Genomic DNA, 19,955 nt, shown 5'->3' with positions numbered 1-19,955 from the left:
TTTATCACAGATTCCCAAAATGGCAAATTTAGATATGGTTTTAGCTGAATTTTTTAAGCATTTTTAATTTTGCTATTGAGCTTCAGAAGACAAACTGCTTTCAATGTGCCCATATTCTAAAATATAGAATCTATTATAAAGTTTTTCCTTAGGACTAATTGCTTTTAAAAATAAACCCCCAAAAGAATCACGTTCAGTCCTTCTGCTACCTCAGTGTAAGCTTTTCTCCTAAATTAGACTATTCAGAAAAAATACTTTTATTTGCAATAACCATTATAATAATTGGTTTAGGCAGGATTATCCATGAATGGTAAGACCATTGGGCAAAATGTTTTGGGGGACTAGAGTATTCATATAATCTCAAAGTATCACCCCCCAAATTATTAATTATAAAAAAGTCATAAAGCAATTTCCACCTTTTAATAATCAAGAAGATAGTGAATTCAAAAATAACAATTGTGAAACATAAATTTAACAATAAAGTTAAAAAGCAATGTTATAAAGCCCTGTCAATGCAGTAAGGGGAAAAGAGAAATCTCTTTGAAGTTCAAGGTCCAGTTTTGGCTGGGCAAGGTGGCTAATGCCTGTAATCCCACCTACTCAGGATGCTGAGGCAGGAGGATCGCCTCAGGAGTTCAAGGCCAGCCTGACTGACAGAATAAGACCCTGTCTCTAAAAAAAATTTTTTTTGTAATTAGTCAAGCATAGTGTAGTCCCAGCTACTCACGAGAATCATTTGAGCCCAGGAGTTCAAGGCTGCATTGGGCCATGATCGAGCCATTGGACTTCAGCTTGGGCGACAGAGCAAGACTCTGTCTCTAAAAAAAAAAACACACCCAGCTTTGTATTGTGGGTTAGTAAGTCTCAATGTTATCATCTGAAAAATGGAGATAATCATATCTGCCTCTGAGTATTATCATGAAGACTAAATAAGTGCAGCTTGAGCCCGGGAAGTTGAGGCTGCAGTGAGCTGTGACTATGTCACTGCACTCTAGCCTGGGTGATGGAGGAAGACACTGACTCAAAAAATGAAAAATAAATGAAAATAAATGAGTGCAGCCAGGCAAGGTGGCTCATGCCATAATACCAGCACTTTGAAAGGCCAATGTGGGAGGAATGCTTGGGTGCAGGAGTTCGAGGCCTGTCTGGGCAACATAGGGAGACCTTGTCTCTACAAAAAAATTAAAAATTAGCCAGACATAGTGGTGTGTGCCTACAGTCCCAACTACTTGGGAGGCTGAGGTAGGAGGACTGAGTGAGCCTGGGCAGTTAAAGCTGCAGTGAGCTGTGATTACACCACTGTACTCAGCCTGGGTGACAGAGTAGGAATGTGCCTCAAAAAAAAAAAAAGTGCAAAATACTTATCACGGTTCTTTTTCTTTTGTTCCATTTTTTTCAGATGAGTTTTTTTTTTTTTTTTTGAGACAGAGTCTCGCTGTGTCACCTAGGTTGAAGTGCAGTGGCACGATTACAGGCGTCAGCCACCACACTCGGCCTCAGTAACATTTCTGAATAACACTAACTTTAATTCTTTAAAAGCTTTCTTCTTTAATTGACAGAAATTTTTCTATTATATTTCACTAAGATAAGAGATTATTACTATAATTCAATACTGTCTAGAAAATTCTAGCCAATGGCTAAAAATAAATAAGGCTGGGCGCAGTGGCTCACACCTGTAATCCTAGCACTTTGGGAGGCCAAGGTGGGTGGATTACCTAAGGTCAGGCGTTCGAGACCAGTCTGGCCAACACGGCAAAACCCCATCTCTACTAAAACTACAAAAATTAGCTGGGTGTGGTGGTGCACGCCTGTAATCCTAGCTACTCAGGAGGCTGATGCAGGAGAATCACTTGAACTTGGGAGGCGGAGGTTGCAGTGAGCCGAGATCACACCACTACACTCCAGCATGGGTGACAGAGTGAGACTCTGTCTCAAAAAACATAAAATAATAAATAAATAAGATATAGAAAAGAAGATGCAAAATTGCTACTTGCAGATGACATTATCTAGCTTAAAAATTCTAAGACAGTTAAATTATTAGTAAGGTGGAAAGTTTAATTTAAACATACAAAAAGAAAACAGTATATAATAAGTCTACAAGAAGACCCCATTCACAAAAGCACATGATTATAAAATATATAGGAATAGGCCGGGCACGGTGGCTCAGGCCTGTGATCTCAGCACTTTGGGAGGCTGAGGCAGATGGATCACCTGAGGTAAGGAGTTCCAGACCAGCCTGGTCAACATGGTGAAACCCCATTTTCACTAAAAATACAAAAATTAGCCAGGCATGGTAGCGCCTTGCCTGTAATCCTAGCTACTTGAGAGACTGAGACTGGAGAATCGCTTGAACATGGGAGGCGGAGGTTGCAGTGAGCCAAGATCACGCCACTGCACTGCAGCCTGGGTAACAGAGCAAGACTCCATCTCAAAATAAATAAATAAATAAATAAATAAATAAATAAAGAATCAAGCCATTCCATAACATATATCAAAGTTAACTATAATATTACAATAATTAAACCAATAGTGGTATGTGCAAAAAATAGATCTCTCCCCTAAAATCAATGAAACAATAGAAAGTACCTATGCACATTGTGGGAAATTTAGTACCTAACAGAGTTACCATTTCAAATCAGTGGTGAAAGGACAATCTGTCCAATAATGGTATTAGAATAAATTTTGAGAAAAAAAAAAAAGTTGTATCAGTACCCTATAAATGACTAAACCCCAAAATACCAGATTCACTGAAAAGCTAATCACTTTAAATGTTTCCTAATAGGCCAGGCGCAGTGGCTCACGCCTAAAATCCCAGCACTTCAGGAGGCCACGACAGGTGAATCACTTGAGGTCACGAGTTTGGGACCAGCCTGGCCAACATGGCAAAACCCTGTCTCTACTAAAAATACAAAAATTAGCCGGACATGGTGACGCATGCCTGTAATCCCAGCTACTTAGGAGGTTGAGGCAGGAGGATTGTTAGAACCCAGGAGGCAAAGGTTGCAGTAAGACGAGATCACGCCACTGGGTTCTTCCCTGGGCAACAAAGCAAGACTCCGTCTCAAAAAAAAAAAAAAAAAAGTTGCATAATAGAAGAAAAATAGAATATTTTTAGATGAAAAACACTTCTACCTAAGAAAGTAAATCCAGAAACTATCTAGGAAATTTTTGAAAAGGACAGATTTGATGACATAAAAACGAAAAACTCCAGACCAGCAACAGATTGGGGAAATGATGGCAACTTTAACGAAATGTCAATGTCCTGTCAACAAATTAATAAGAAAAATAATACAATAGAAAATGGGTAAAATAGGAACAATCCGGAAGAAATACAAATGATTATTAATATATAAAAGACACTTGTAAAAATAAGTTACCATTTTTTGCCAATCTGACAGTCAAAAATTTAAAAGACAGATAACATGCAATGGGAATATAAGGAAGAAGCTTCACTAGTCCTGTTGTTAAGAATGTAAATTAAGCTCTTTTGGGAAACAATATCATATTTCAAGATAGGCATATCTTTGACCATATTTGCAAGAATATGTATTAAATATAAGGAGGTTCCTTCAACATTATTTGAAATAGTGAGTTGACGAAGACAACTTTAAATTGTTAACCAATCCGAAGAAAGATTAAACATATTATGGTGGCTGGGCGCAATGGCTCATGCCTGTAATTCCTACACTTTGAGAGGCCGAGGCAGGAGAATCGCTTGAGCACAGGAGCTTGAGACCAGCCCTGTCTCTACAAAATATATTAAAAAAAATTAGCTGAGCCTAGTGGTGTGCGCTAATCCTAGCTACTCAGGAGGCTGAGGTGGGAGGACTGCTTGAACCCAGAGTGGCTGAGGCTACAGAGGGCCTAGATCATGCCACTGCACTCCAGTGTAGGCAACAGAATCAGACTCTGTCTCTTAAAACAACAACAACAACAACTGTAGAACACTGTATTACCAACTATAAAGAGGTCTGTCTACCCTGGAATGGAAAGATGACCACGATTTTTAAAATCAAGTTGCAGACGCATGTGTGGAAATATGAACTCATTTATTGGAAAAATAAAAGGGTATGTCTATGTGTGTGTATGCACATACATATCTCTACTTATAAATATACCGATACGATATAGAATATCCCAAACTGTTAACGATGGCTACCTCTAGAAAGTGAGAGCAAGACAGCCATAAAAAAAGAACGAAATCACGTCTTCTACACCAGCATGGATGGAACTGAAGGCCATTATCCCTAGTGAAAAAAATCAGAAACAGCCGGGCGCGGTGGCTCACGCTTGTAATCCCAGCACTTTGGGAGGCCGAGGCAGGCGGATCACGAGGTCAGGAGATCGAGATCACAGTGAAACCCCGTCTCTACTAAAAATACAAAAAAAATTAGCCGGGCATGGTGGCGGGCGCCTGTAGTCCCAGCTACTCGGAGAGGCTGAGGCAGGAGAATGGCGTGAACCCGGGAGGCGGAGCTTGCAGTGAGCCGAGACTGCGCCACTGCACTCCAGCCTGGGCGACAGAGCGAGACTCCGTCTCAAAAAAAAAAAAAAAAAAAAAAAGAAAAAAATCAGAAACAGAAAGCCAGATACCACGTATTCTCACTTATAAGTGAGAGCTCAACAAAGGGTACACATGGACATAAAGAGGGAATAATAGCCACTGGCGACTACAAAAGGTGGGAGGGGAGTGAGAATTGAAAAATACCTATCAGGTACAGGTAATTTTCCAGGGTTTACTGTTTACTGTTCAGGTGATGGGTACACTAAGTGACCAGACTTCACCACTACATGATACAAACATGTAAGAAAGAAAGAAATCTGTACTTGTACCCTTTGAACATGTAAAATTAAACTAATAAAATAAAATAAGGTGGGAGTGAGAGACTACAGGGGAACTTTGTGTGTGTGTGTATGTGTGTGTGTGTGTGTGTATACATATATATACGTATATATATACACATATATACGTATATATATACACATATATACGTATATATATACATATATGTGTATATATATACGTATATATATACACATAAATATGTGTATATATATACGTATATATATACACATAAATATGTGTATATATATATATATTTTTTTAAGACAGTGTCTCACTCTGTTGCCCAGGCTGGAGTGCAGTGGTGCAATCACAGCTCACTGCAGCTTTGACTTCCTGGCCTCACGTGATTCTCCCATCTCGCCCTCCCAGTAGCTAGCACTACAGGCTCATTTTTTTGTAGAGATAGGGTTTCACCACATTCAGCCAAGGCTGGTCTCCAACTCCTAGGCTCAAGTGATTCACCTGCCCTGACCTCCCAAAGTGTTGGGATTACAGGCATGAACCACTGTACCCAGCCTCTTTCTGTATTTCTGTATTTTTAAAATTTAGTTTTAGTGCCTTGCCTTTGTGATCTGTATTTGGCCACTAGTGTCATTTTTGTTTCTATTATCATTCTCAGCCACATTCCTACATAGGTTAGCTGTCAAGCACAGTGCTTGCAACATAGAGCAGAGAGACAATAAATAATTGTTCTGTTCTTTCTGACATTTCCTCCTGAATGCCTCATAAGCACCTAGAACTCAAAATTCAGTGAATTGTTTCAGCCAATTAATTAACTTCTCCCACAAATCTCTTCCACATTCTCCAGTCCCTCTTAAATGTTCTCATTTAACCTATGAGTTGTCCAACTCCCATCAACCCCACAAGACTATCTTTAATTCTGCTGATACTACCCCTTAAAACTTCCACTGAATCCATATACTCTTTTCTCTCTCCTTAAAATCTCTCACCTGGACTACTTCAAAAGCCTCCAAATTAGTTTCACCCATCACCAATCCATCTCCCATACTGATTTCAAGTGTTATCTTTCTAAAATGCAAATCTGATCATGTATTTCTCGTACTTAAAATTTTCATCAATGAGGAAAAGTCTGAACTCTGCAGTATGACATTCAAGAGCCTTCACAATCTAGCCCCCTGTGAAATTTCTTAGCCTCATTTCTCATCAGGGCCCACTTCATACTTTATAACCTAATAAGGAATGAATATAAGACTAACAACCAAACTGATCTTAATTCTCCAAACTTACCATCTGGTTGTTTAATGCCTATAACACTCACCTAACATCATTATTCACCAGGCAAACTCCCAGTTATCCTTCAAAAGCCTCAGACATTTCCTCTAGGAAGGGTTCCTTCACCCCAAACTCCTCCCCAATATCCATTCCTGCAAATAGTACTTCAAATTTAACTGTTTCCATTGTAACTCTTATATGTCTTTCTCTCCACAAGTCACTTAGTTCCTTAAAGGCAGAGCCTTACCTACCTCTACATTCTCTGTGCCTACGACAGCATCATGTGCCTTTATTACAGATGTTCAGCAATATTTACTAAACTCAGTTTGAATAATGTCTGGTAATATTTGAAATCTCAAGCAAGACTGGAATTTTTAAAATTCATGTTTAAATTAGGCTCATTTCAATCACAAAAAAAAAAAAGACACTAAAGTTGTAAAAGGGGGGTGGGAGTTGCATTAGAAAGCCATCATGAACTAAGGACCTGTGGGGAGAATTTTTCTGTACAGACTTGCTTCTTTCTCCTTTGCTTCCTCAGTTTCTGCTTCTTCACATCTTTCATTTGCACATTGTCAGTTCTGGCCTTGCCAGACTCTCCCTGCAACTCCAGCTTCAGTTCCCAGTGCTGACCAATTTTATCTCCATATTTTCTCGTTCAAATTTCTGAGGGTTTTCTGTGCTTGGTTTGGGTTTTTTGGCACCAGGCTAGTATGCTCTATTTTTTTCTCTCTCTGGCCAAGCTATGGATCAGCTGCCCTAGGATCAGGTGCCATGACTGAAGCTCTAAGACCAATCAGCTAACATCCCCCCAACCCTCAAGATACCACTTATATTTCCTCAGAACCATTACTAAAGTATATTGCTAAAATAATCTTGCATTTCTTTCAAAAACAAGTCTTGCCAAGACTTGTTCACAGTAAGAAAAATCCTACATACTTCTTCACTGAAGCAGCTATTCCAAATATGCAAAGAGTTAACAATCTTTTATTTCTAGATGTGCACAGAAGGAATCCTCTGTATTGTTATTACTGCTTGACAGCAGTGGTTTAAAAAGAACTTTTACAAGCTTTCTGCAAAAATTTCCATACATATATAATGTAAAGAAATGAGCAGTCCAGATGTTGCCTTGTTAATGTCTATCCCATAATATCAAGTAATTTTATATAAGGATAAGCACATACATTGACAGTTTATCACTAATTAATGAAACCTGTTTCTCTTCCTCCACACTAATACCACTAGGTAATGATTGAAGGCCCCTCACTGAAAACCTTCCTTGCTAGGAAAAGACGGGTGCAGGCCATGAGAAAGGCATCTAAGCAAAATGTGGTGTCCAATAAAATTGAATTTTCAGTGCTATTAATCTCTTGCTTAAAAACTAGATATAAATTGGCTGGGCAAGATGGCTCATACCTGTAATCCCAGCACTTTGGGAGACCGAGATGGGTGGATCACTCGAGGTCAGGAGTTGGAGACCAACCTGGCCAACATGGTGAAAACCCGTCTCTGCTAAAACACAAAAATTAGCTGGGCGTGGTGGCAGGCGCCTGTAGTCCCAGCTACTCGGGAGGCAGAGGCAGGAGAATCGCTTGAACCTGGGAGGTGGAGGTTGCAATGAGCCGAGATCACGCCACTGCACTTCAGCCCAGGAGACAGAACAAGACTCCATCTCCAAAAAAATAAATAAAATAAAATAAAATAAAAATTTGAAAAAAATTAAATGTTATTAGATCTAGAGAGATTACACGTTTTCACTGAGATCAAGCTTAACAGAATAACAACACTATACACATCTTTGAAAAGAGAGGGCAATTTTTTTCACTAAAAAAATGCTGGCTATTAAATGAGTCAACATTCACTGGAAAGAAATATTGTTAGAAAAGGGTAGTGGAGCCAGGTACAGTGGCTCACACCTGTAATCCCAGCACTTTGAGAGGCTGAGGCAGGAGGATCACTTGAGCCCAGGAGTTTGAAATTAGCCTGGGCAACACAGTGAGACCTTGTCTCGAAAAGAAAAGAAAAGAAAAGAAAAGAGTAGGGGGATAGAGGAAATGCTATGTAATAATGGCCCTTCAGAATATTGGAGAGAAAAGAAAACTTTTTCAAATGCAGAATGTTCTTACATTTCTTGGTATAAAGGAAGGATTTTCTATTTTAAAATCAGGTAGGTGTTCTAGTTAGCCAACCTGTTTATTAACTATCCTTGTCCATGACTCATTTTAGCTTCATCTATATTAATGAGCAGCTGACTATGTAATACCACAATCATCAGTTTAGACTATACAAACACATAACCTTAACATCTAATTTCAGAGGACAGGAATTTGGTACAATTTAGAGTGCTGATATTGTCTTTAAATGAGGCTTGAAATGAAGGTACCATTAGAAAGCTTTCATTGAGCAAAGACCAGTATACAATGGGCAAGAGGTTATTTGCACCTCAGCAAAATTTCACGGATTTTAAAAGACAATGTTACCTTGAATGTCTCGGAAAAATTTTAGTCAAACACTAAAGAAGCTGTATGTCCTTCTCTTCTTTTTAATAACTGGAGCAATAAGCCAAGATAATTTGCTATCTAAATTCATGAAGTACAGCAAGAATTTGATTTCTTCTCAAAGCAGAAGTTTACAATGATTTTCATTTACTAACTGGGCCTATTTACATGTGTCAAACTAATACAAATGGGAAAATAGAAAGAAGCACTAATTTCTTACCTTTCATAGACTCACTGGAGAAGATGATCTCAATTAATAAGTCCAGAATTTATTGAAAGCCTTAGGGCCAGGTGCAGTGGCTCATGCCTGTAATCCCAGCAATTTGGGAAGCCGAGGCGAGCGCATCATTTGAGGCCAGGAGTTCAAGACATGCCTGGCCAACATGGTGAAACCCCGTCTTTACTAAAAATACAAAAATTAGCCGGGTGTGGTGGCAGGTGCCTGTAATCCCAGCTACTCAGGAGGCTGAGACAGGCGAATTGCTTGAACCCGGGAGGCGGAGAGTGCAGTGAGCCGAGATTGTGCCACTGCACTCCAGCATGGGTAACAGAGTAAGACCCTGTCTCAAACACAAACAAACAAAAATAAAATAAAAGAATAAAGTGAGGCCGGGCGCGGTGGCTCACGCCTGTAATCCCAGCACTTTGGGAGGCCGAGGCGGGCGGATCACGAGGTCAGGAGATCGAGACCATCCTGGCTAACACAGTGAAACCCCGTCTCTACTAAAAAATACAAAAAATTAGCCGGGCGAGGTGGCGGGCGCCTGTAGTCCCAGCTACTCCGGAGGCTGAGGCAGGAGAATGGCGTGAACCCCGGGGGGCGGAGCCTGCAGTGAGCCGAGATCGCGCCACTGCACTCCAGCCTGGGCGACAGCGAGACTCTGTCTCAAAAAAAAAAAAAAAAAAAAAAAAAAGAATAAAGTGAAACATCTCATTCATCAAATTACAGGTAAGGGCTTAAAAAAAAAGCAAAGGAAGCTTTTTTCTCACCTTGCAAAGTTCATGGCTGACCATCCTCAAGTCAAAACAGCTCTTGTGACAACTACAAACTTTAAAAAATATCCACACATTTCTTGGTACTGATTTAAAATCAAAACCTCCTTAATCAATTTTACCTGTTTAAACACAAAGGTATCATACTGTCCAATATAACTCCAATAAACTACTCCTGCATACAGTCAGGCTAATAATAAACAGAGGCCAGAGGCTTCATGGCAGTAAACTTGAAAGTCCTTACATCAAATCAATACAACATTTAGGGGCTTAGATTTTCTTTGAAATCAAAACAAGAGAGGCAGTTTGAGAGTTTGCTATCTTCACTGATCCTCTCAGGAATGTAAAAGTATGCATTGCAATTTCAACCTAGTACTGCTTGAGTTTTTTAAAGCAATTTACTTCTACCTGGACAAGCAGTAAGGCAAGCCAAAGTAGCTGGGTTTTCTGTGACTTCTCAGTCTCAAACCTTTATGGTCACACTAACATTTCATGTTTCAAATGCTCCTAAACATAATTATCTAAAAAAAAATTCAAACCACAACTGAATTTAAAGGAAGGGGGCAATTTGCGTCACTGATAGAAAATGATTTAACACAATGAACTTAGACCTGGGTTTTTTCTTGTAAGCATAGTAAGGAAGTGAAGATCAGAGAATTTAAAACTGTAACTAGGCTACTCTCCTCACCTTGCAGTATCTCACCCTATTGGGTAGTCGCTGAAACTGAACACAGAAAGAAAGGCTCAAAAAATTTTCATTTACACACATGCAGCTTAATCTTGATGACACATAAGTACCCACTGCACGTCCCTGAAAACGCATCGACTTGATTCTTAAATACAACCCCTATGTCTAATATACTGGCAGTGCAGATACACTACGTGAACACAACGGGGATGAAAGTATATCTAAGAGAACCAAAGGCGTTAGGCCTGCTGGTAATCAAAACGGCCAGCTAACTGAAGCAGTCCCGTTTTCTATCCCCACAGCAAACTGACTTAACTAAGGCATCACTTGGAATCCTCAACTCGCAACCACAAATACACCCAGACTTAAGGATGCAAGGCCCCTACAAACCTCTCAGCAGGCAAGTCTCTCGTCCACACCAGGTGCACCACTCTATCCCTAGGTTCCTCCTCGGACCCTACTCTGGCCCCTTGGGTCCCCGCACCGCCATACCTGGGGGCGCCCTCAGTCCTGCATCCCCTTGCTTCGCCCCCACCCTGAGTCACCGGAGCCGCCCGCTCGCCCAGCCCAACCCGCCCACAACACCTCCAGCCCCTCACCCTCCCCTCCTTCACGCCGAGTGGAGCCGGCCTGTCCCCTCCCGCCCACCGCCCTGCCCCAGGACACTCACCCGCGGTAGTAGGCTTTCACCCGGACCTGGTGGGAATGGTCCCCGCTGCCGCCGCCTGCGACCGTGTGGGACATGGTGCTGCTGTCCCTCTGGGTCGGCATCTCCTCACTCCCCCGCCTCAACGCTGGAGGCCGGGGGTGCGGGGGGGCGCTTCAGGCGCCGTGGGGGACTCCGCCGCCCGCGCCTGTCGGAGAACCGCGGCCGTCCGCCCACCTACCTGCCCACCTAGCCCGCAGCGCCGACGCAAGGGTCGCCTCGCCCGAGCAGCCGGAACCGCACGGCTCCTCCCACTGCCCGTAGGCGCCGCCGCCTCTACAGCCGTCCGGGCCCAAGACACCTCCCGCGTCGGTCCCTCCCACTTAGCTCCCTCCAAAGGCCCACATTCCGGGGTAGGGCGGGCGCAACCATCCAGCCAGCTCAAGGAGCCTCAATGCCGGGCTGAACCATCCTTACGGGGGCAGAGAAAGGGGACAGAGGGAATAGGAGACGCTGGTCATGGCATCGAACACGCCGGGAGGGGCGCTTTCACGCGAACTGTGAAAGAGACAATGACCAGCTCTAGATCACTAACGTCTCTTCCCTGCAGGGACAATGGTAGGGACGAATTCTACGACACCTCACCCTTGACTCGCAACTTGGTCACGTCTGCGGTCGGCCGACTTGGCACCCGGGATAGATTTGCGTGCAGGTTTCTGGGATTTGGAGTCCTCATGGGATTCTGGGACTTGAGGTTCCTTGCGCGTACGGTGCCGCGCCTTCCCGCTGGTGAAGTCTGCCTCTCCAGCGTGCTCCCTGGAGCTGTCGGGGTGGAAAACCTGGATCCAGCCTGGGCATCTGAAGGTCCTGGAAATGACTGGGCTTCCTCACGTTCTAGACTTTATTAACTGATGAAGTCTCCCTTCTTCTAATTGCATAAATCGTCTGAATTATACATGTCTTTTGGGGGAACAAGAATTTGGTTACCTGCTCAGCATAACCTCTTTTATGGAAATAATTTAATAACATATGTAACAAATATAATAAAGGAAGAAACTCAACCAGAAGATATGACGAAAAACCGATTTTTCTTCTTTGGGAACCCCCATATCTAGGCCCTTGTAGACTGCCCTTGCATGGCACAAGAGCACAATGAATATTTACCCAATCGAGTCAGTCAATCCAAGAGCATTTCATTCTGTTAAAAACTGGCTTACCAAAGATTAGAAAGAATCGTCCTTGGCCGGGCGCGGTGGCTCAAGCCTGTAACCCCAGCACTTTGGGAGGCCGAGGCGGGTGGATCACAAGGTCAGGAGATCGAGACCATCCTGGCTAACACGGTGAAATCCTGTCTCTACTAAAAATACAAAAAATTAGCCGGGCGTGGTGGCGGATGCCTGTAGTCCCAACTACTCGGGAGGCTAAGGCAGGAGAATGGCGTGAACCAGGGAGGCGGAGGTTGCAGTGAGCCAAGATTGTGCCACTGCACTCCAGCCTGGGCGACAGAGCAACGCTCCGTCTCAAAAAAAAAAAAAAAAAAGAATCGTCCTTGTAACCTAGTCTCTGACTTTCCTAGGATCTTGGCTCTGACACATAATTTACACTACAACTACAGGTAGCATGAATCCAGCCCTGCAGCAGTCCTGGTGCTGAAAGAGTTGGAATAATCAAAGAAATAGCTTTCTTTATGGTGATAAAATAGGCTTGGGGGACTGAGTCATCAGTTATGTGTGACACTTCAGCGTGGTACGACATCCTCCAACTGCTACAGACTTGGATTATACACTCTTACTAAAAATTCCCCTTGAGTCAGGCAAAGTGCTACATGCCTGTAGTCCCAGCCTTTGAGAGGCTGAGGCAGGAGGATCACTTGATCCCAGGAGTTCAAGGCCAGCCTGAGCAACATGGTGAGACCCCATCTCTTAAACAAACAAAAAAATCCTATTGGAAAACTTGGTATCAGGTTTTTCAGCAATTGGAGACCTGCATCAGCAAGTTTAATATGGAGCAATTAATTATGGAATATACTATAAAATATACGGGCACCCGTAATCCCAGCTACTCTGGAGGCTGAGGCACGAGAATCGCTTAAACTGAGGAGGCAGAGGTTGCGGTGAGCCTCTGAGACTGCACCACTGCACTCCAGCGAGACTCCGTCCCTGGGCAACACAATGCACAGTGAGATCCCATCTCATTTTTTTAAAAAAAGATAATTCACATGCCATACAATCTATTCATTTAAAGTATACAATTTGATAGTTTTAAGTATCTTCACAAAGTTGTGCAACCATCACCTCTATCTAAACCCAGAGTATTTTCAGCACCCTGAAAGTAACTGCATATCCATTAACAGTTACTCCCCACTCTCCTCAACCCCTGGCAACCAATAATATCTTTTCTGTTGCTATGAATTTTTCTATTCTGAACATCGCTAGTAGCTGGGACTACAGGCATGCGCCACCACACCCAGCTAAATTTTGTGTTTTTTGTAGCGCCGGGGTTTTGCCATGTTGTCCAGGCTGGCCTCAATCTCCTGGACTGAAGCCATCTGCCTGCCTCGGCCTCCCAAAGTGCTGAGATTATAGGTGTAAGCCACCGTGCCCAGTGAAGGTTTCATTTTTTTTAATGTCCTTGCCAATACTTGTTCTTTTTCCCGTCTTCTTTATCATAACCATCCTAGTGGTTGTGAAGTGGTATCTCATTATGGTTTTGATGTGCATCTCCCTAATGACTAATGATGTTGGGTATCTTTTCATGTATTTATTGGCCATTTATGTATCTTTTTGGAGAACTATCTATTCAGATCCTTTAATCATTTTTAAATTGGGTTGTCTTTTTTCACTGAGTTGTAAGAGTTCTCTCTTTTCTTTTTTTTTTTCTTCAAGACAAGATCTTGCTCTGTTGCACAGACTGGAGTGCATGGCATGATCACAGCTCTCCAACTCCTGGGCTCAAGCGATCCTCCCACTTCAGCCTACTGAGTAGCTGGGCCCATAGGCATATGCCACCACACCCAGCTAATTTTTTTTTCTCATTTTTGTAGAGACTAAGTCTTCCTATAATGTCAAGGCTGATCTTCAACTCCTGGGCTCCAGTGATCTTCCCACCTTGACTTCCCAAAGTGCTAAGATTACAGGTGTGAGCCACCATGCCTGGCCAGAGCTCTTTATATATTCTGGAAATACATCTCTTATTAGATTATTTGCAAATATTTTATCCCACTCTGTGCATTATCTTTTCATTTTTTAAATCTTTTCATATTTTTGATGGTATTATTTGCAGCATAAAAATTTTTAATTTTGACGAGGTCTAATTTATCTATTTTGTTGTTGTCACGTATGGTTTTTGTTTGTTTTACCATGTGCCAGACTATATGTTATTTATGTTTTTAGTGTCATGTCTAAGAGGGCTTTGTGTAATCTAACATCATGAAGATTTACACCTATATTTCCTTCTAGAAGTTTTATAGTTTAAACTCTTACTTTTTAGCTTATGATCCATTTTGGGTTAATTTTTGTGTGTAATGTAAGTGGTCCAAATTGATTTCTTTGCATGTGGATATTCAGTTATCCCACCACCATTTGTTGAAAAGACTATTTTTCTCCCATTTAATTGTTTGCACAATTGTCAAAAATCAAATGACCAAAATTTAAGAGTTTATTCCTGGATTTTAAATTCTATTCTATTGATTGATCTGTCTATCCTTCAACAATAATCACAGTGTCTTCATTACTGTAGTTTTTTAGTAACTTTTAAAACAAGGAAGTGTGAGTCTTACAACTTTGTTTGTTTTTTTTTTTTTTTTCAAGATTGTCTTGGCTATTCTGGATCCCTTACATTTTCATATGAATTTTAGGATCACCTTGTCAATTTCTTTAAGAAAGCCAGCTGAGATTTTGATAATGATTGCCTTGAATCTGTGAATCAGTTTGTGTGGTTTTTGTCATGTTAACAGTATTAAACCTTCCAATGCATGAACGTGGGATAACTTTTCATTTATTTAGGCAGCTTTAATTGCTTTCTCATTTTCAGAGTATACATTTTGCACTTCTTTTACTCTTAAATATTTTATTCTTTATAATGCTATTGTAAATGAATTGTTTTCTTAGTTTCCTTTTTGGATTATTCACTTCTACTGCATAGAAATGCAGTTGATTTTTGCATATTGTTGATATTGTATTGCAGAAGTTGTTTATTAGGTGAATTCCTTAGGATTTCCTGCATATAAGACTGTCTTTTTTTTTTTTTTTTTTTTTTTGAGACGGAGTCTCGCTCTGTCGCCCAGGCTGGAGTGCAGTGGCACGACCTAGTCTGACTACAAGCTCCGCCTCCCGAGTTCACGCCAGTCTCCTGCCTCAGCCTCCCGAGTAGCTGGGACTACAGGCGCCCGCCACCATGCCCGGCTAATTTTTTGTATTTTTAGTAGAGACAGGGTATCACCGTGTTAGCCTGGATGGTCTCGATCTCCTGACCTCATGATCCACCCACCTCGGCCTCCCAAAGTGCTGGGATTACAGGCGTGAGCCACCGCGCCTGGCCAAGACTGTCATTTTAAAATACAGATTAAAAAATAAATAAAATAAGGCCAGGCATGGTGGCTCATGACTGTAATCCCAGCACCTTGGGAGGCTGAGGTGGGCGGATCATGAGATCAGGAGATAGAGACCATCCTGGCCAACACAGTGAAACCCCATCTCTACTAAAAAACATACAAAAAATTATCTGGGTGTGGTGGCAGGTGCCTGTAGTCCCAGCTACTCGGGAGGCTGAGGCAGGAGAATGGCATGAACCCAGGAGGTGGAGCTTGCAGTGAACTGAGATCGTGCCACTGCACTGCAGCCTGGGCGACAGAGCGAGACTCTGTCTCAAAATAAAATAAAATACAGATAGATTTATATTATCCTCTTCAATCTGGATGCCTTTTATTTCTTTTTGTTACCTGATCATATTGGCTAGAACCTCCACTACCAAGATAAATAGAAGAAGAGGCTGGGTGCAGTAGCTCGTGCCTGTAATCCCAGCACTTTGGGAGGCCAAGGCAGGTGGATCACTTGAGCCTGGGAGTTTGAGACCAGCCTGGACAACATAGTGAAACCCCGTCTCTATTAAAAATAAAAACAAGGCCAGGTGCGGTGGCTCACGCCTGTAATCCCAGCACTTTGGGAGGCCGAGGCAGGCAGATCACAAGGTCAGGAGATCGAGACCATCCTGGCTAACACAGTGAAACCCCGTCTCCACTAAAAATACAAAGATTAGTCGGGTGTGGTGGCATATGCCTGTAATCCCAGCTACTCAGGAGGTTGAGGCAAGAAAATTGCTTGAACCTGGGAGGCAGAGGTTGCGGTGAGCCGAGATCACGCCACTGCACTCCAGTCTGGGCGACAGAGTGAGACCCTGTCTCAAAAAAACAAATAAACAAACAAAAAAAGTTATTTGGCTGAGTGCGGTGGCTCACACCTGTAATCCCAGCACTTTGGGAGGCCGAGGTGGGGGGATCACCTGAGGTCAGGGGTTCGAGACCAGCTTGGCCAATATGGTGAAACCCCTCTACTAAAGATACAAAAATTAGCCCGGTGTGGTGGCAGCCACCTGTAATCCCAGCTACTCAGGATGCTGAGGCAGGAGAATCACTTGAACCTGGGAGGCAGAGGTTGCAGTGAGCTGAGATTGCACCATTGCATTCCAGCCTGGGAGATAAGTGTGAAACTCCATCTTATAAAAAAAAAAAAGTTATTTAATTCATTTAATTTTTATGTTATTTATGTGACTGGAATTTCTTTTTTTTTTTTTTTTTTTTTTGAGACGGAGTCTTGCTCTGTCGCCCAGGCTGGAGTGCAGTGGCGCAATCTCGGCTCACTGCAAGCTCCGCCTCCCGGGTTCACGCCATTCTCCTGCCTCAGCCTCTCCGAGTAGCTGGGACTACAGGCGCCCGCCACCGCGCCCGCCACCACGCCCGGCTAATTTTTTGTATTTTTAGTAGAGACGGGGTTTCACTGTGGTCTCGATCTCCTGACCTCGTGATCCGCCCGCCTCGGCCTCCCAAAGTGCTGGGATTACAAGCGTGAGCCACCGCGCCCGGCGTGACTGGAATTTAATCTGCCATCTCACGCTTTGTTTTCTATGTCTCATGTGTTTTTTGTTCCTCTGTTACTCTCTACTGCTTCCCTTTGCATTAAGTGAATATTTTCTGGTGGATGATTTTAATACCTTCAATGACTTTCTAAATATACATATTTTGAGTTATTTTCTTAGTACCTGCTCTAGGGCTTGGATTATACTTTTTTTTTTTTTTTTTAGATGGAGTCTCGCTCTGTTGCCCAGGCTGGAGTGCAGTGGCACGATCTCGGCTCACTGCAACTTCCATCTCCTGGGTTCACGCCATTCTCCTGCCTCAGCTTCCCGAGTAGCTGAGACTATAGGTGCCCGCCACCACGCCCGGCTAATTTTTTGTAATTTTTAGTAGAGATTGGGTTTCACTGTGTTAGCCAGGATGGTCTCCATCTCCTGACCTCGTGATCCACCCTCCTAAGCATCCCAAGGTGCTGGGATTACAGGCGTGAGCCACTGCGCCCAGCCCTAGATTATACTTTTTAAATGTATCAGGATCTACCTCAAATGTATGCTAATTAATCTCAATGAGATATAGAAACATTACTTCTATATAATTATTCCTCCCTCCCATATTGCTAATATTTTTGTAATATATATTACATATATGTTACAAACCAGTTGTTATAATTACTTATGTAATTTTATGTATTTTAAAGAAGCTAAGACAAGAAAGCAAGCATATATTTATAGAGCCTGTTATGTTAACCTTTTTATTCACCATTTCCAGTTCTCTTCATTTCTTTTTGTAGATTGGTTACCATCTGGTATTATTTCCTTACTTCAATACAGCTTTATTCCTACCTGCCTTCTCTGTGAAGTTATTGTCAAATATATCACATATCTATACGTTATAGATCCAAAAATACAATTATATTCATACAGTTGAATAAGTTAAGGAAACAAAGGAGGAAAAATATGTAATTATACACACTTATAATTATTTACATAATTACCTTTACCACTGTTATTATTTTTTTTTCTTTTTCCATGTAGATTTGATTTACTGTCTGAGGTAACTTGCTTTCAGCTTGAAGAACTTCCTTTCATGTTCTTATAAGGCGTTTTGGCTCACAGCCAGTTCTCTCAGTTGTTGCTTATCTGGAGATGTCTTAATTTCATCTCCATTTTAAAAATATAGTTTTGCTGGGCCGGGCGTGGTGGCTCATGCCTGTAATCGTAGCACTCTGAGAGGCCAAGGTGGGTGAATTGCCTGACCTCAGGAGTTCGAGACTAGCCTGGGCAACACAGTGAAAGCCTGTCTCTACCAAAAAAAAAAAAAAAAAATACAAAAAATTAGCCAGGCGTGGCGGCGTGCACCTGTAGTCCCAGCTACTCAGGAGGCTGAGGCAGGAGAATCGCTTGAACCCAGGAGGCAGAGCTTGCAGTGAGCCAAGATCGCACCACTGCACTCTAGCCTGAGTGACAGAGTGAGACTCCATCTCTTTTTTTTTTTTTTTTCTTTTTTGAGACGGAGTCTTGCTGTCGCCCAGGCTGGAGTGCAGTGGCGCAATCTCGTCTCACTGCAGGCTCTGCCCCCCGGGGTTCACGCCATTCTCCTGCCTCAGCCTCCCGAGTAGCTGGGAGTACAGGCGCCCGCCACCTCGCCCGGCTAATTTTTTGTATTTTTAGTAGAGACGGGGTTTCACCGTGTTAGCCAGGATGGTCTCGATCTCCTCACCTCGTGATCCGCCCGCCTCGGCCTCCCAAAGTGCTGGGATTACAGGCGTGAGCCACCACGCCTGGCCGAGACTCCATCTCTAAAAAAATAAAAATTAAAAATAAAAATAAATAAAAAGATCGTTTTGCTGAATACAAGATTCTTGGTCATGTTTTTTTTTTCAGCACTTTGAAATATGTCATACCACTGCTTTCTGGCCTCCAATGTTTCTGATGAGAAGTCAGCTATTAATCTTATTAGGGTTCCCTTGTACATGAGCCATGTTTCTCTTGCTGACCTCAAGATTCTCTGTTTTTCAACATTTTGCTCTTGAAATGTCCGTGTTTATGTCTCTTTGCATTTATCCTACTTAAGTGTTTGCTGAGTTCCTTAGATGTTGGTTTACATTAAACTTTTTCATCAAATTTGGGAAGTTTTCAGCTATTATTTCTTCAGATATTTTTTGATTCTTTTTCTCTTCTATCCTTCTGGTATCCCTTTATGCATATGTTGGTGCACATAATGGTGTCCCACATTTCCTTGATGTACTATTCATTTTTTTCCTCCTTTTTCCCTCTCTGTTCTTCAGAATATATTCACTGATTATGTCTTCTGCTAGTTCAAATCTCGTATTGAGCCCCTATAGTGAATTTTTTTTTTAATACAGTTTTGCTCTTGTCACCCAGGCTGGAGTGCAGTGGCACGATCTCGGCTCACTGCAACCTCCTCCTCCTGGGTTCAAGCGATTCTCCTGCCTCAGCCTCCCAAGTAGCTGGAATTACAGGCGTCTGCCATCATGCCCAGCTAATTTTTGTATTTTTAGTAGAAACAGGGTTTCACCATGTTGTCCAGGCTGGTCTCGAACTCCTGACCTCAGGTGGTCCACCAGCCTTGGCCTCCCAAAGTGTTGGGATTACAGGCATGAGCCACCACACACAGCCAAATTTTTTATTTCTGTACTTTTCAACTCTAGATTTTATATTTGTTTTTTGTTTTAAACTTTCTCTTTATCGATATTCTCCATTTGATAAAACATTTTCATCAGACCTTTCTTTAATTTTTATTTATTTATTTAAGATGGAGTCTTGCTCTGGTGCCCAGGCTGGAGTGCAGTGGTGTGATCTCAGCTCACTGCAACCTCCGCCTCCTGGGTTCAAGCAATTCTCCTGCCTCAGCCTCCTGAGTAGCTGGGATGACAGGTGCCCGCCACCGCACCTGGCTAATTTTTTTTTTTTTTTTTTTTTTTTTTTGAGACGGAGTCTCGCTCTGTCGCCCAGGCTGGAGTG

The 19,955-nt window shown here is 42.4% G+C and overlaps 1 protein-coding gene across 1 annotated transcript in view; it reads right to left on the bottom strand.

Moving 5' to 3' along the window:
• Nucleotides 1-11,569, bottom strand: part of PRKCI (protein kinase C iota) — an 89,931-nt gene extending 78,362 nt beyond the window's left edge. The window contains exon 1 of the mRNA XM_063621632.1: nt 10,926-11,569. Coding sequence (XP_063477702.1) covers nt 10,926-11,026 — 101 coding nt within the window. The 5' untranslated portion in view covers nt 11,027-11,569. The remainder of the gene's footprint in view (nt 1-10,925) is intronic.
• Nucleotides 11,570-19,955: the final 8,386 nt, after the last annotated feature.

Source organism: Symphalangus syndactylus, chromosome 17 (assembly GCF_028878055.3).
Source record: "Symphalangus syndactylus isolate Jambi chromosome 17, NHGRI_mSymSyn1-v2.1_pri, whole genome shotgun sequence".
In the NCBI taxonomy this organism is placed as follows: domain Eukaryota; kingdom Metazoa; phylum Chordata; class Mammalia; order Primates; family Hylobatidae; genus Symphalangus; species Symphalangus syndactylus.
The sequence above is the reverse complement of the archived record's forward strand: the minus strand, read 5'-3'. Positions and strand labels throughout refer to the sequence as shown.